Source organism: Salmo salar, chromosome ssa06 (assembly GCF_905237065.1).
Source record: "Salmo salar chromosome ssa06, Ssal_v3.1, whole genome shotgun sequence".
NCBI lineage: Eukaryota > Metazoa > Chordata > Actinopteri > Salmoniformes > Salmonidae > Salmo > Salmo salar.
This window is the reverse complement of record NC_059447.1, coordinates 81,561,921-81,577,502: the sequence shown is the minus strand read 5'-3', so window position 1 is coordinate 81,577,502 and position 15,582 is coordinate 81,561,921. Positions and strand designations below refer to the sequence as shown.

At 41.5% G+C, this 15,582-nt stretch overlaps 1 protein-coding gene across 2 annotated transcripts; it reads right to left on the bottom strand.

Annotated features, from left to right (window-relative positions):
• Positions 1-7,058: 7,058 nt before the first annotated feature.
• On the bottom strand, positions 7,059-15,199 carry LOC106608172 (zinc finger protein 770). Of its 2 annotated transcripts, XM_014205956.2 has the most exons (3): positions 15,038-15,199; positions 12,703-12,759; positions 7,059-12,483 (listed from the first exon to the last, which is right to left on the bottom strand). In XM_014205956.2, the coding sequence occupies exon 3, from the start codon at positions 12,453-12,455 to the stop codon at positions 9,021-9,023; it is 3,435 nt and encodes a 1,144-aa protein (XP_014061431.2). In that variant the 5' UTR covers positions 12,456-12,483; positions 12,703-12,759; positions 15,038-15,199; the 3' UTR covers positions 7,059-9,020. The 2 variants fall into 2 exon arrangements, with proteins under 2 accessions (XP_014061431.2, XP_014061429.2); XM_014205954.2 differs by lacking the exon at positions 12,703-12,759.
• Positions 15,200-15,582: the final 383 nt, after the last annotated feature.

The following is a 15,582-nucleotide window of genomic DNA, read 5'->3' as shown; positions in this document are numbered from 1 at the left end:
ACAAATGAGGTGTCAGGCATACAGTACTCTCATGCCAAATGAGGTGTCAGGCATACAGTACTCTCATGCCAAATGATGTGTCAGGCATACAGTACTCTCATGCCAAATGAGGTGTCAGGCGTACAGTACTCTCATGCCAAATGAGGTGTCAGGCATACAGTACTCTCATGCCAAATGATGTGTCAGGCGTACAGTACTCTCATGCCAAATGAGGTGTCAGGCGTACAGTACTCTCATGCCAAATGAGGTGTCAGGCATACAGTACTCTCATGCCAAATGAGGTGTCAGGCGTACAGTACTCTCATGCCAAATGAGGTGTCAGGCATACAGTACTCTCATGCCAAATGAGGTGTCAGGCATACAGTTGTCGTGTCTTTGGGTACCATTAAACGGAAGACATGTTTATCAATTAGCTCCCTGTAATTATTATCACGCGATTAAACTGATTAATCGTTTAATTGTAATTAACTAGGAGATCGGGGCACCAAGGAGAATATTCAGATTACAAAGCTATAATTTTCCTAATATAACTTTCCTGTACTATAATATTATATTCTATTATAGTATAGGCCGATTATCTTCTAGTTTAAATGGTGTATTTTACCTCGAGTCCAGTCTCATTCCAAACGTCGTAAATTGTTGTATCTGCACGAACCCAGTCTTTACTAAAATCATCCATACATCAATTGTCTTTAAATCATTTATTTACTACACTAAGTAATTAACAGAAAACAATACAAACAGTAATTATCGTCACAAAGGATTGGTAGAGGAATGTGCCCTTGTGGGCTAAACAGGCAGGTCGGCCTGTTGAACAATGGGTCATAAACGTTCAGCTGAGAAGTTACACAGAGTTCATTAATATTAACAATTGACAATTGAAGGCTCACTCATTCGGGAACAATTGCAATCAATACATATTTACGCTCAGTGTGTCGTCGTTCTTTGTTGGAGAGTTCGGTTCTGTTGGAGAGTCTCTCTCTCGGTTAGAATGGATCTTTCAAAGCGACATTCATTAATGTCGTCATCGAATGGTTGTTTCGTTGGTCTTCGCGTTCAATTATATAATTTACTTAGCTGCAGACTAATAATTAATATCAAAGACTTGTTCTTATTCTGTCAGTATCAATAGTCTAAAAGTTAACCACGTGGTATGGTTCACTTTCAGTAGAGTACTTGGATGGTCAAACCTCTGGCCATAGAGTGTAGGCCTGGTCTGAAGAAATGTAAATCAGGGGGTGTTTTATAGTGCCCATAGAACAGCTTGTCAAATGACGCCTGGTCCTGTATGGGTCCCTGGGGGCGTGCCTATGACTGAGTTAGATTTGGTTACAGAAATACAATTCTATCACATTACATCAGTACATAGCATCTCAATGTCTTACAAAAGCTTTATCCTTATTAATACATTCTATACAACCATTATGATGCTATCCAGATGAAATCTCGCGTCTTGTGACGGCCGGCCGCCCAACAACCTGCCCACTTGACCCTATCCCCTCCTCTCTTCTCCAGACCATTTCCGGAGACCTTCTCCCCTACCTCACCTCGCTCATCAACTCATCCTTGACCGCTGGCTACGTCCCTTCCGTCTTCAAGAGAGCGAGAGTTGCACCCCTTCTGAAAAAACCTACACTCGATCCCTCCGATGTCAACAACTACAGACCAGTATCCCTTCTTTCCTTTCTCTCCAAAACTCTTGAACGTGCCGTCCTTGGCCAGCTCTCTTGCTATCTCTCTCAGAATGACCTTCTTGATCCTAATCAGTCAGGTTTCAAGACTGGGCATTCAACTGAGACTGCTCTTCTCTGTGTCACGGAGGCTCTCCGCACTGCTAAAGCTAACTCTCTCTCCTCTGCTCTCATCCTTCTAGACCTATCTGCTGCCTTTGATACCGTGAACCATCAGATCCTCCTCTCCACCCTCTCCGAGCTGGGCATCTCCGGCGCGGCCCACGCTTGGATTGCGTCCTACCTGACAGGTCGCTCCTACCAGGTGGCGTGGCAAGAATCTGTCTCCGCACCACGTGCTCTCACCACTGGTGTCCCCCAGGGCTCTGTTCTAGGCCCACTCCTATTCTCGCTATACACCAAGTCACTTGGCTCTGTCATATCCTCACATGGTCTCTCATATCATTGCTATGCAGATGACACACAATTAATCTTCTCCTTTCCCCCTTCTGACAACCAGGTGGCGAATCGCATCTCTGCATGTCTGGCAGACATATCAGTGTGGATGACGGATCACCACCTCAAGCTGAACCTCGGCAAGACGGAGCTGCTCTTCCTCCCGGGGAAGGACTGCCCGTTCCATGATCTCGCCATCACGGTTGACAACTCCCTTGTGTCCTCCTCCCAGAGTGCTAAGAGCCTCGGCGTGACCCTGGACAACACCCTGTCGTTCTCCACTAACATCAAGGCGGTGACCCGATCCTGTAGGTTCATGCTCTACAACATTCGCAGAGTACGACCCTGCCTCACACAGGAAGCGGCGCAGGTCCTAATCCAGGCACTTGTCATCTCCCGTCTGGATTACTGCAACTCGTTGTTGGCTGGGCTCCCTGCCTGTGCCATTAAACCCCTCCAACTCATCCAGAACGCCGCAGCCCGTCTGGTGTTCAACCTTCCCAAGTTCTCTCACGTCACCCCGCTCCTCCGCTCTCTCCACTGGCTTCCAGTCGAAGCTCGCATCCGCTACAAGACCATGGTGCTTGCCTACGGAGCTGTGAGGGGAACGGCACCTCCGTACCTTCAGGCTCTGATCAGGCCCTACACTCAAACAAGGGCACTGCGTTCATCCACCTCTGGCCTGCTCGCCTCCCTACCTCTGAGGAAGCACAGTTCCCGCTCAGCCCAGTCAAAACTGTTCGCTGCTCTGGCACCCCAATGGTGGAACAAGCTCCCTCACGACGCCAGGACAGCGGAGTCAATCACCACCTTCCGGAGACACCTGAAACCCCACCTCTTTAAGGAATACCTAGGATAAGATTTAGATGCACTATTGTAAAGTGGTTGTTCCACTGGATATTATAAGGTGAATGCACCAATTTGTAAGTCGCTCTGGATAAGAGCGTCTGCTAAATGACTTAAATGTAAATGTAAAATTATATAAACAGTTTTATGGTAATATGGCTATATTGTCTCTTCTGAGTATCACAAAATTGTACCAAGCGGATCAGTTCGTAGCTGGATTCTTCACCAATCTTCCATACCTTCTCCAGAACACAAAATGTCGCTTGGCTCTCCAATTCTATGAGTTGGAAGAATTTCCTGTGTCTCTCTATGGGCCATGTGGCCAGAGACTCTCCTGGAATTTTAGAGTTTTTACGACCCTTTACACACAGGGTGGATTGGGGCAAAAAGGAGAGGGTCAACTGTCCTCCCTGTACCAAAAGAGGCCAACGTCATGACACAGTACTCTCATGCCAAATGAGGTGTCAGGCATACAGTACTCTCATGCCAAATGAGGTGTCAGGCATACAGTACTCTCATACCAAATGAGGTGTCAGGCATACAGTACTCTCATGCCAAATGAGGTGTCAGGCATACAGTACTCTCATGCCAAATGAGGTGTCAGGCATACAGTACTCTCATGCCAAATGGTGACATGCATGAGACTGGATCTGCTGAATGTAATCAATATGACAGTACTGGACATGATCTGTATGTACCTGTTAAGTGTTTGAAAAACTCCTGACTCCACACATGTTTAAAACGATTAAAAGTGCACTAATGCCATCCACAAGCATGGAGCCAGAATCATTTTCCTGTAAAAAGAATTCACAAACTCAATTTGTATATATAATCTGGAACTATCTAGATATATCCAATACAGCGCTCCACTTAGTATACCATTCTCTCCATAAAGATCCGCCATGAACTTTTCGACCTTTAGTCTCTTGACGTCCATCTAGGCAGAGTCAAGCGCGTGTGTAACGCCCTGGCCATAGAGAGGGGTTTTTTGTTCTTTATTTTGGTTAGGCCAGGGTGTTACATTGGGTGGGCGTTCTATGTTCTTTTTCTAGGTTTTTTGTATTTCTTTGTTTTGGGCCGTGTGTGGCTCCCAATCAGGCACAGCTGAAGTTCGTTGTTGTTGATTGGGAGTCACACATAAGGAGCATGTTTTTCCTTTGGGTTTTGTGGGGGATTGTTTTCTGTCTCGTTCATTTTTGACCAGACAGGACTGTTAGCTATCGTTGCTGTTTGATGTTTTGTTTATAGTGGTTCATTTAATTAAATATTTATAATGAATCCACAACCTCCGCTGCATCTTGGTTTTCTTGCGACGACAGCCGTTACAGCGTGTAAATGGAAGTAATTCCCGTTTTATGCACTTTTCTCCCTATGCATATTCTGACCTTGAATTATGCATGATAATATCATGTTATTCACCTGCTATTTGTTCAGGGTGGAGATCAAAGAAACGAAGGAGGTGTGTCTACAGATACTCCATATTCTGACCTTGAATTTAAGCATGAGAATATAATGCTATTCATCAGCCATTCCTTTGGGGTGGAGATCAAATAAATGAAGGTGTGGTGGAGCTGTGTCTACAGATAGTCCATATTATGACCTTGACTTAATTCACTCATAATTCCACCTCCTTTACGCGGGAGGAAATCGTGAACAAGGTCTAGTGAACCTTCCAAATGGAAAAGGCATATACTTTCATTTTTCGATAGAAATATTCAGCATTCTCCATGCACTGTAATTTATAAATCGATAACAGCTAATGACCAGAGCTAGGTAAATGAGTAATACCTTTGGAGAAGGGGATTGTAAATACAAATAGCAATTGTTTTAGATGATTGCTCCTCATTATCCCTAGAGACAAATGTGAAACCAGTCATATGGAAGCAAACAAAAAACAATATCAACATGACATGTATTGGGCCCTTTTCCACAGTAAAGTAGGCTATAAATAGCTGTGACTTTATTGAAATGTCTAATTCTATGCCCTCATAATTTGCAGCGATGAAATATGGAGACCACAAGCTATAGGCTTCTGTAAGGCCAAACCTACCAAGTTGATTTATGCGGGTTTATAATGTTTTAATTATATGCCCAGGATTTTCTGTTTTATTTGACAATTTGTATCAAGTTAAATAGTAGCCACTATCGGGAGGCACGTCAGTAATACCCACATACATTTATAACCGTAACTCTAGTGTTCTATTTGTAGCCTACATTTTGCATCATTCCATTCCGTTTGCCTTTCTTTCTCTGTCACATCCATGTAGTTGTTCCTGAGGGTCGCTAGCAATACTGGATCATATTAGCCTAACGTTGAGCAATAATTTGGTACCTGTAGCCTATTAGAACATTATGGACCTCAGACCAAACATACTGTGGCAGTTTAAACCGCCTGGTGCACGGTTCACGACGACTGGACCGTAGTCATTCCAGTTCTATAATTAGTGATGATTTGGGTAGATTCATAGGACTAGCCTATTGTTCGACCCCTATTGTAACTTCTTTAACCTTCTAAAATGTCATGGTTTGACTTGAATATGGCAACTTTTAGGATGAATCAAACCACTGTATTTTTTATTCATCGATATATTTTGGGATGTATAACAAGTTTGGAAATATCTCCAAAATAGTTTTTTTATGAGTCAAACATACATTCCTAACCTTAAACAAATCTACTTTGAAACAAAAGTATACGTCTCGCACACATGGTTAAGGGGTTAACAATAAGACATCTGTACCATGTCAGATACTATAGAGTTGAAATGTATTACATTTTCAGTTTGCGTCCCAATATTACACTTTAAATACTTCACAGAAGACTGAAATATAACAAAAGTGTTTGACATAGAAAGACCGAATTTTCAGCGTTATAAAAAAAAAGTTAATTATTTATGAAATTATTAAAAATGTTAATAACATTCCATCCATGAGCTCATTTGACTACAGGAAAGGGCTACACCAGTTGGTGCTGAAACGGAAACACTATGCATATATTTAGATAGCTTCCTTTCATTGATCCCTAATATTCTGAACCCGTTGTCTTGATGTATTCTAGTTAGTCTGTCCACACAATTATAATTAAAAGTACACCGTGTTTTAAAGGGATTGCTTAAGATAAATGTACTGAAAACTCTATATTGAACGAAAACTCCATGAGAAAATCTGTTGGCCAACAAGTGGGAGGATTTTCAGCGGCTGAAATGTATTCAGCCAGCGCAATGGAACCACACCTGCAAAGCCCGTTACACGCCTGCATAAGGTAAATCTGAATATCAACTACTGAGAAGTGTATGATGATTAGCCTAACTATGTTTTTTTTAATTGCTTGATTTTTGTTGTTGATGCTTTGCAACGCTTTGAGATTCTTTATGTAATGAATAGTGCTATAAATATGAATTATTATGATCTATCAAATCCTAACAGGTCTCTATTGGGTTGGAGGTCTAGGTCTACTGTAAAGCTACCTAATCCAATCAAATGGGGACATGAGGTAGCAACAGGGCAGGACTGGCTACTACTGCTAGGATTAGATCCCATGTCTGCACACCAGAGACATGTCAGAGATTATTACACTGGCCTGTAATCACAACCTGACCTATAAAATATGACGTTCTGTTGCCTCTGCTCTGAGCAGCAAGAAGACACACATAATGTCCAACTGTGTATTTCAGAAACTAAACCCATTCTGTCAGGGTGAGGGTAAGGCCATGGTTCAGGGTAGCATCGTCTATGTTTTCGGCTGTTGGTCAATTACACCTAGCCTACATATTCAGGCATTTTGAGATATTTTTACGTGGACAGGTAACTCCCAAAAATATCTGACCTGATCCATTAATAAAATTAGGATTTTGTTTTTTGTGGGGTGCCTCAGTAAAGACCAACATTTTTCATTTAGGGAGGAGACTTTCATTTAGATGTACAAAATGACAGAAATGAATCCCTCTCCCAATCCCTCCCCACATCCCCATTGCATGATGGCAGGGAGTGCAAACAATGAAGAAGATCCCTTACACTTTGTTTTACATTCAAAAACTCCCGCACAAGCAATATTGATTTATCCTTACATCAATGAACTGCTGTAACACATTTGGATAAAACTTCTATGATTTATTTGCATATACAGTAGAACTGCATACAATATAATATACTTAACATAATATAACATCTTGTGAAACTCTTAACCCTCCTGTTGTGTTCGTTTCATGTTAATTCATTCTGTGTTCCCGGTCCAAAATGACCGCCCCATTATAGCTGATTATAAATCCATAATAATACATATATTTTCACCTAATGTTGTGTTAGATCTTTTTATCAACATAGGTTCTTGTGAACATTACAAGTTTTGAACTTCTATTTGCTATGTATGGCCTGTAGGCCTCATTGACTTGAGCACATACAACTCGTTTTTGAGTTTAAAAAAAGCATAATGTATGGATTAATTTGACTATAACAAATACTCAGATGAAACATATTGTGCTATTTATCACAGACTACTTTGTGTCAAAGTTAAACAAGGACTCTCTCCTCCTCACCAGTGTCATGATCAAAGATATGATCAAGAGCCTCACATACAGTATATCGATTGGTCATTGTGCTGCCACAGAATGAATTGTGAGCAAGGCCTCAAAAAAGCTTTATATACCAGAGCTGCTAGAAAAGTTCTATATATTATGGAAACAATGTAGCGATTGTTTGTGAGAATGCCAACAGGTGTGGTTCCCGTGGTGGAAAGATTCTATTGGGGAAAGGTTCCCGTGGGGGTTGCCATGGAAGCCAAGAATAGGGAGTGAGGTGTGTGTGTGTGTGCTCAAACACACATGCATGTGGGGGTCTGGGAGAGGAAGTGTATCCATCTGATGAATGGGCATGTGACTGAGCTCAGTTTTATACACTAATTGTAGTGTCATACATTCATTTCTAATGACCGGTCAATGACTGGTAACATCACAGGTGTACAAAAGGTAAATAAAACACCCAAAATGTAATGAAAATCATCAAAATGTATTTTGTGTGTTCAGATGCCCTGTGTGGACAAAGTCATGGAACCTTATATGACAAACAGATTAAATGAGCTACATTTTTCAGAGAAAACTTGTAAATCGGTCCAATTCGACCAGAACACAGCAGGAGGGTTAAAGAAGAAACAGCTTGAATCTTGAATGGTTTTAGGGGGAAATCATCCCCGTAATCCGTACTCCACAAATCCCTAACAGGTCAATGAGCTTTTTATCTTGTCATGGCCTGCCAGCTTAGGTAGTCTACTCTTTAAGATCCTCAACATTTTTCAGAACCTTTACATCAGGATTAAAGACAGTTCGAACACTTCAAATGAGTACACATTCATAAATCAGTATGATTTTCTATCTAAATGTCAAACAGAAAATGTACCATGTAAAAAAAGAGTTTATTTCACACTGAAGTGTCCCCCCAACCGCATCTCAACCAACCAAAACACATAGACATGATGCCATCTTGTGTGAACAGGTGGTACTGCAAGCCACAATGAAACGACTTCCCAAGTTATCTGATGGCGTTGATCCTACCATCTCAAAATAAATAATGCCTATCTCAGTTCCAATAACAAGACCTACCCAAAATGTATATTGTTTTAGCTATAACCAACTAGCACCATAATGCCATGGCCAGCCAGAGTGTTGCAATAAAGACACATTTGCATTAGTGTATACTTTGTGTGTGAAACAGAAGTACCGACTGCTGTCATATTTACATATTCATAATGCAGGCAACACAAACATGCAATATCACACTGTAAATAGGCAGATTGTTGAAACCAATTAATACACCACACGTACATTACTGTATAGTACAAAGTCATTAAACCATATAACACCATCTATAAAAGCCACTTCAAGAAAATAAGACAGAATAGAAAGGCAGAAAAATATACATAATAAAAAGGTATATTCTGCAGTTCAAAAAGCTAATGTTGGAGAGTAGAGGAGAATGGTAAATATAAGTAAGATACGAGTGTGTGGAGAACTGTGATTAGAGTCGTTATACCGTAAGTAGGTGAATGTCCCAAGTCTTTTACCTGTGGGTTTGCAGGTGTGTCTTCAAATGGCCTGCCTGGGTGAAAGACTTTCCACACACGGTACACTGAAACGGCCTCTGGCCTGTGTGGATAACATAGTGTCTTTTCAATTTCGAGGGAGCCTCGAAGCTTTTGAAGCAGATAGCACACCGATATGAGCTCGCCTGCCTCTCTTCAGCTGAATGTCTTGGAGAACACCTGTGATGATTCAGTTTCCCCTTGGTGGTAAAACACTGACTACAGTCTGGGCAGCCGTGAAGGTCGTTGGGAGGTTCCGACTTGTATGTAACATTAAACTCTGACCTAAGCCCAACCTCCAACCTTTCCTCCTCTTTAGCTCCATATTGTGAATTAGTGCTAGGAGATTCTAAAGGGCATTGATACAGATTTAACTTGTGATTCACATCAACTGGTATTTCCGGTTGGTCACTGTGGCTGGGTCCTGGTTCCTCCAGGTAAGGAAGACGGTGGGTAGCAATTGGATATGTCTGTTTGTTATTTGCGGTTTCTTGGTGATATGGATAGGGGTTTAACCAGTTGGGAATCAGGGGGTGGTTTTGCTGTCCATAATATTCATCCGAGGGAAACTTGTCCACATGTTTCTCTTCAGCAATATTCCAAGTGCTCTTTGTCAGTTGAGGAGGCGAGATACATTTCTGCTCCACTAGGCAGTTATTTTCTGACTTCATGCTTTTTATGTCTTCTGACTGTTCAGGGGTTGGGGTTGTTTCATTCTTTCTGATGATTTCTGTTGATTGGTTCGTGCTTTCTGTTGAACAGTAGTGAGATAAGGATTCACCACCATTACTATTTTGTATGTTATTTCCAAAAGTTTGACTTGGGCCTGGTTCATCTGGATGAAGACTTGCTGCAAAGATGTGTCCCTCCGAAACAACCCCAGCCTCAGGGGGAATGTTGTCCAGTTGAGCCAAGTTAATGTTCCTCTGTTGACCATCCTCATGCAGTGTGGTCTTACTATTGTGGACCTTCATGTGAGACTGTAGGTGGCAGAGCTGTCTGAAGGACTTACTACAGACGGCACATCTGAAAGGCTTGATGCCCATGTGGACCAATAGATGTCGGGAGAGTTTAGAAGGATAGTCAAACTTCTTTAGACAGGCCATGCACTGGTACCCCCCCAATTTCCTAGGTGCAACAGAAGGCGGTGGTGGGCTGTTGTCGTTGTTTGTCAGGGGGCAGTCGGATTGAGTTGGAAGGACAGCAGAGACATCACTGTCACGTGTTGTCTTCTGACTCCTATTACAGAAGACTATGTCCTTTTCATTTGAAGATGGGGTCCTTTTTGGTCTTGAGAAAGACTTGGTCTCTCGGTCTTCACTATGACTAGTAGAGGGTTTAGCCTCTTTCCTTTGTTCATGAACAGACTGGTGCACCTTCAGATGAGCTTTTTGTCTAAATGTCTTGAGACAAGTGGGGCACTGATAGGACCTCTGTCCTGTATGGATCAGGGAATGCCGCTGTAGCTTGGATGGAGCATCAAAGCGCTTTGAACAAATTGGGCAACAATAACGCCCTCTGCCATGGATTGTGGGTTTGTTTTGAAAGATGCAACTCCTTTGTTTAGATATGCCTACCAGTGATTGGTGTGTTGGTGTGCTTTCAAACACATCACTGGTATTTGTGTAGTCTGTGTTATGTCCTTGTCTGAGAGACACAGGCTCCGCTGCAGACTTCCTGTTTACTGTATCACAGTCCAATCCAGGTAGCAGCTTCCTACTGGGGTTCCATGTAGGTTGTTGAGCACCATAGTTGTAGAGACTGTCAGTGGAGCAATGACTTAAGGTAGGTCTGACAGGTAGAACATACTGGCTTAGAAAACAACCAACATCACTGATGTCTCTGCTGCCTTCCTGAGGTTGAGAAACTTGGTCTAAATGTTCACTTTGATTTCTCCTCATCTCAGAAACAGACTCGTCCTTTAATAGAATAACCCCTGGTTGGTCGGGAGCATCTTCTACACTTTTCAAAACATTGTCGCTTTTTACGTGGTGAGCCTTCATGTGATTCTGTAAGTGGCAGAGCTGTCTGAAAGACTTACTACAGACGGTGCATCCGAATGGCTTGATGTCCATGTGGACCAATAGATGTCGGGAGAGTTTGGAGGGATAGTCAAACTTCTTTAGGCACAGCATGCACTGATTTTCCCTTACCTTACCTGTGTTTGTACGGTCAGTGCGATTAGACACAGATGGCTTATTGTTTCTGTCTGAGGAGCGAGTGAGGTCAATGTCCTGTGACGCATGCTTTGCACTGTTATGCCATTCTTCAGATAAGCTGTCTAAACCTTCAACAACATGTATTTGACTCTTTTCATTCAGCTCTGTATTGTACACTATAGCATTTTCAGAGTTTGAGAAATCTACTTGGGATGCATGGTCAGTGTGAGTTGGAAGGCAGGCCTTACTCGTATTATCTAACTTATCAGGGTGCACAGCAGTATCTGGATCTTGATGAGTTCGCTGGTGGACTATCAAATGTCTCTTCTGTTTAAATCTCCTGCCACAAATGTTACATGGATAGTTCCTTGGCCAGGGTTTTGACCTCTGGGGTTGAGAGAAAGATTTGAGACTTCTAGACTTGGCGACCCCTGAGTGAATGCTGTAGTGTACCTTAAGATGGGCCAGCTGCCTAAAAGCACGACGGCATAGGTAGCACTGAAATGGTTTCTGGCCTGTGTGAATCAGGCAGTGCCTCTTTAATTTGGACGGTGCGCTGAAGCACTTAAAACACTCAGGGCATTTATGAGAGTTTGAATTCTCAATTATTTTTGTATGTTTGTCCACTGTTTCATCTCTGGAGGATCTATCCTCATCCAGTGTCTGTTTCTCAGGTTCACTCCAGTCATCGTGGTCCCTGATTGGCTCCTCTTCTGTGTGCTGCTTCTCAAACCTTTCGACCTCGGAGTGTGGGGGATATAGTTCAGCGATACAGCGAGAGGAACAGAGAGAGTTTTCCTCAATTATGTGGACAGGTGCAGTAGGCCTGATGTCTACCTCCAATGTGTCCTCTGCACCGACTGGGTCCAAGGAGCCTGTCTGCAAACATGCTTTTGAGTTGTCTAGCTTTAATGGAGGGGTATTTTCATATCCACTTGGATGCAAGCTAGACTTTACATTCATCTTCTTCTGTTCAGTTCGTTTTGGATAAAGATGTGTGTTAAGATGGAGTTTCAGGTGTGCTAGTTGCCGAAATGCCTTTTCACAGAGGTGACACCCAAATGGTCGTTGTCCTGTGTGTGAAAGGATGTGCCTCTGTAGCTTGGATGGGGCGGAAAAACATTTCAAGCATGTGACACACTGATAATTCCTGCCCTGTGGCGTCTTCTCCATAACACCAAAGGCCTCCTGTGGTCCATGTTGCCTGGATAGCATTGTGTCTACTAACATCATTCTAGTTCCGCCGTGGCACATCCCAGCTGCCAATACGGGAGGACAACATCTGTAGTGAACAAATCATTTAGTCATTTACAAATATTGTTATGTATTATAGAGTATGTAAACTAAGGGGTCCTTATTACAGTGTAATTACATATGTCATTACACTGTAACAAGTAATGTAATTAATTGTAATAATTCATAGTTACACTGTAACAAAAACATGTAACTGGTGGTAACTGCAGTCTGTAATTACAGGGGTGTAAAAACAAATGAGTGTTACCATGCTTGTTACCAATGTTCAAGTTTCCGATAGCATCCCAACGCACCATATTTCAGCCTGCACAAACCACATGATAAGGGTTAGCCAATTGAAAACCGACCACCTCATTGACACAACTCTACAATAAAGGGCTCTGGATTCTGATGCCCAGGCGCAATGGCAAAAACGGGTTCACAAAAGAAATATCTGACATGCTACAGGCATCTTCTTTTTTTAAAGCCCATAACCATGTGTGTGAGCTGAATACTTTTGTTTCACAGTACGTTTAAGACTATGAAGAAACACTCTATGTGACCCTGATTTAGCCCACTGCGGTAAAAGGTTATTAACCATCAATTAAACATTTTTAGACACATTAATAAAAAGTGAAGTTTAAAGTTGTTACATAGTCATTTGTGCTTGCCAAATTGTAAGCCTTTTAAGCTTAGTTGAATAATAGTTTATGAATGAACTTAAAATGGTCATAACGCAAAATCTTATTCTGTCATGTAACCTTGCAAGGGTTTCACTGTTGAGGAACATTCTCACTTTTGGATGGGATGCATTGGAGCAATTATTTATTTATCCCAGGAATTAAGGCATCATGTCAAGACCGCAATGATTTATACATACTGCATCATTGCAAGATCTGTCCATCTGCGCAACACGCTCGACATAACAACGACCTCGAACATGCCCACATGTGCTGATACAGTGCGCATAGAACAGGGTCAAGAAGAATGTCAGTGTGCAAAATACAGACATGAAAGATTGCCGCAAAAGATACAAGTGTTGTAGGTTAAAAAACGTCAATACAGAAGAGAGAAAGTACGTTTTCCATGCAATTTGTTCTAGCTTTTTGGAATACATGAATTCGGCTGGACAATTTAACATAGGTAGTTCGCTAGCATTTTCTAGCTAGCCTATTGTTGTAGGTACACAATAATTACAAGTACACCAAGATGAACTTCATTTTAACTAGCTAGATCCTGTGTAACACCTAGTAATTTCATTGTACTTCTACAGATATTACATGTACTCTGTGGTGTACCAGTGTGTTTATCCTCCCACTTGGATGGCACTTCCAGAAGCCTTAAAATAAGGGCCAGGTTGTCAGGAACATTAGGAACAGCTTCCTAATATTGAGTTGCACTCCCTTTTGCCCTCAGAACAGCCTCAATACTCATACCCCATTCAAAGGCACTTAAATATTTTGTCTTCCCCATTCACCCTCTGAATGGCACACATACACAATGCATGTTGTCTCAAGGCTTAAAAATCCTTCTTTAACCTGTCTCCTCCCCTTGATCTACACTAATTGAAGTGGATTTAACAAGTGACATAAATAACTTTACCCTGGACTGACCTGGTCACTCATGAAAAGCGCAGGTGTTCCTAATGTTTTGTACACTCAGTGTATAATTACACGTTAATTACAAGTGCCCCTCAAGATACACTTCATGTTTACAAGCAAAATCCTGTGTAGCACCTTGTAAATACATTGTACTTATGCAGATATATCATGTACTCTGTATGGTACTTATGGGTTTATCATAATGGGTAACATATGCATTCATTATGAGTTCTTTTTTTTATTATAATTTTAAATAATATTGCGTGACTTACAGGGTTAAGTGCCTTGCTCAAAGGCACATTGATACATTTTTCACATAGTCTGTTCGGGGATTCGAACCAGCAAACGTTAAGTTACTGGCTAACCACTAGGCTACCTGCCGCCATCTGGGATGACACCCGTATGGTAGACCCCAGTCAGTGAGGTTGACCTATCTATATTTGATCTGTTTTTGTAAACTCAACCATGTTAATTAACCCAGATGGTACACTTTTTGGGGGCAAGTGCTAGCAAAAACATTGAGTGGTGATTTTAAAGAGTGCGCATTCACGGGTAGGTAATTATAGCCTATTGAGCCTCCAATTGTTTAAATCTCGCAACACGCAGCGCATCTGTCCACAAGCAATTACGACCTTATGACGGTTATTATTGAACCGGATGCAGCTGAGAAGAAAATAAACCCTTATTTGATGTTAAACCACTGTAATTACAGACTGCAATTACCAACAGTTACATGATGTTATTACAGTGTACCTATGAGTTATTACAATCAACTAACGTTACAATGCTTGTTACAGTAGTAGTTACACTGTAATAAGGACCCCTTAAAATGAAGTGTTACCAAATAATATCCAATAGAATAACATTTTTACAAACATTTGCTAGCTAGCTAGCCAACAAGGGAGGCTGGTTACTTTTGAAACAGAGCTAGCTAGCTAACGTTAGCTACCCACAAATGTATCTATGAAACAAAATTCATTCGATTAATTTCTGCCAACTCACCTTATGGCAACCTTTAGAAATGGCTAAATCACGCCCCACAAGCTATTAAGTAACAAATACTGTTATTATTTGACAAAATAAGCATTTAGCTTGCTATCTAGCTAACGTTATGCTAAAACGTTCACTTTCTCCAAAACAAGCCTTCAACTGACGTCTATTATAAGTGCACGGGCGGAAACGTTATCGCAATTCTAGGTTCCTAGGTTTATAATCCACTGCGGAATGCATGGTGAATTGCTCAGAAAATGTAAATATGATCAGATTCGCGGATAAATCTGATTGTGTGCAATAATCGTGGTGAGCTATGGGTCCGATTTGATGGTAGGTATTTGTATATATTTTTAAGCATAATATTAACATAATATGTAAGATAATATTATATTCTTCTACTCTAAATATTCTATAGAATATAACATAAAAGGTTAGCATGTGTCACGTCCTGACCAGTGGCAGGGGGTGTTTGTTTAGGGTGTTTCGGGGTTGTTTGGGTTATGTTCTATGTTAGTGTATTTCTATGTTATTTCTAGTTGGTCTATTTCTATGTG

Excerpts from the sequence above, each read along its gene's own strand:
- LOC106608172 (XM_014205956.2), bottom strand. The coding sequence starts at position 12,455 with ATGTGCCACGGCGGAACTAGAATGATGTTAGTAGACACAATGCTATCC.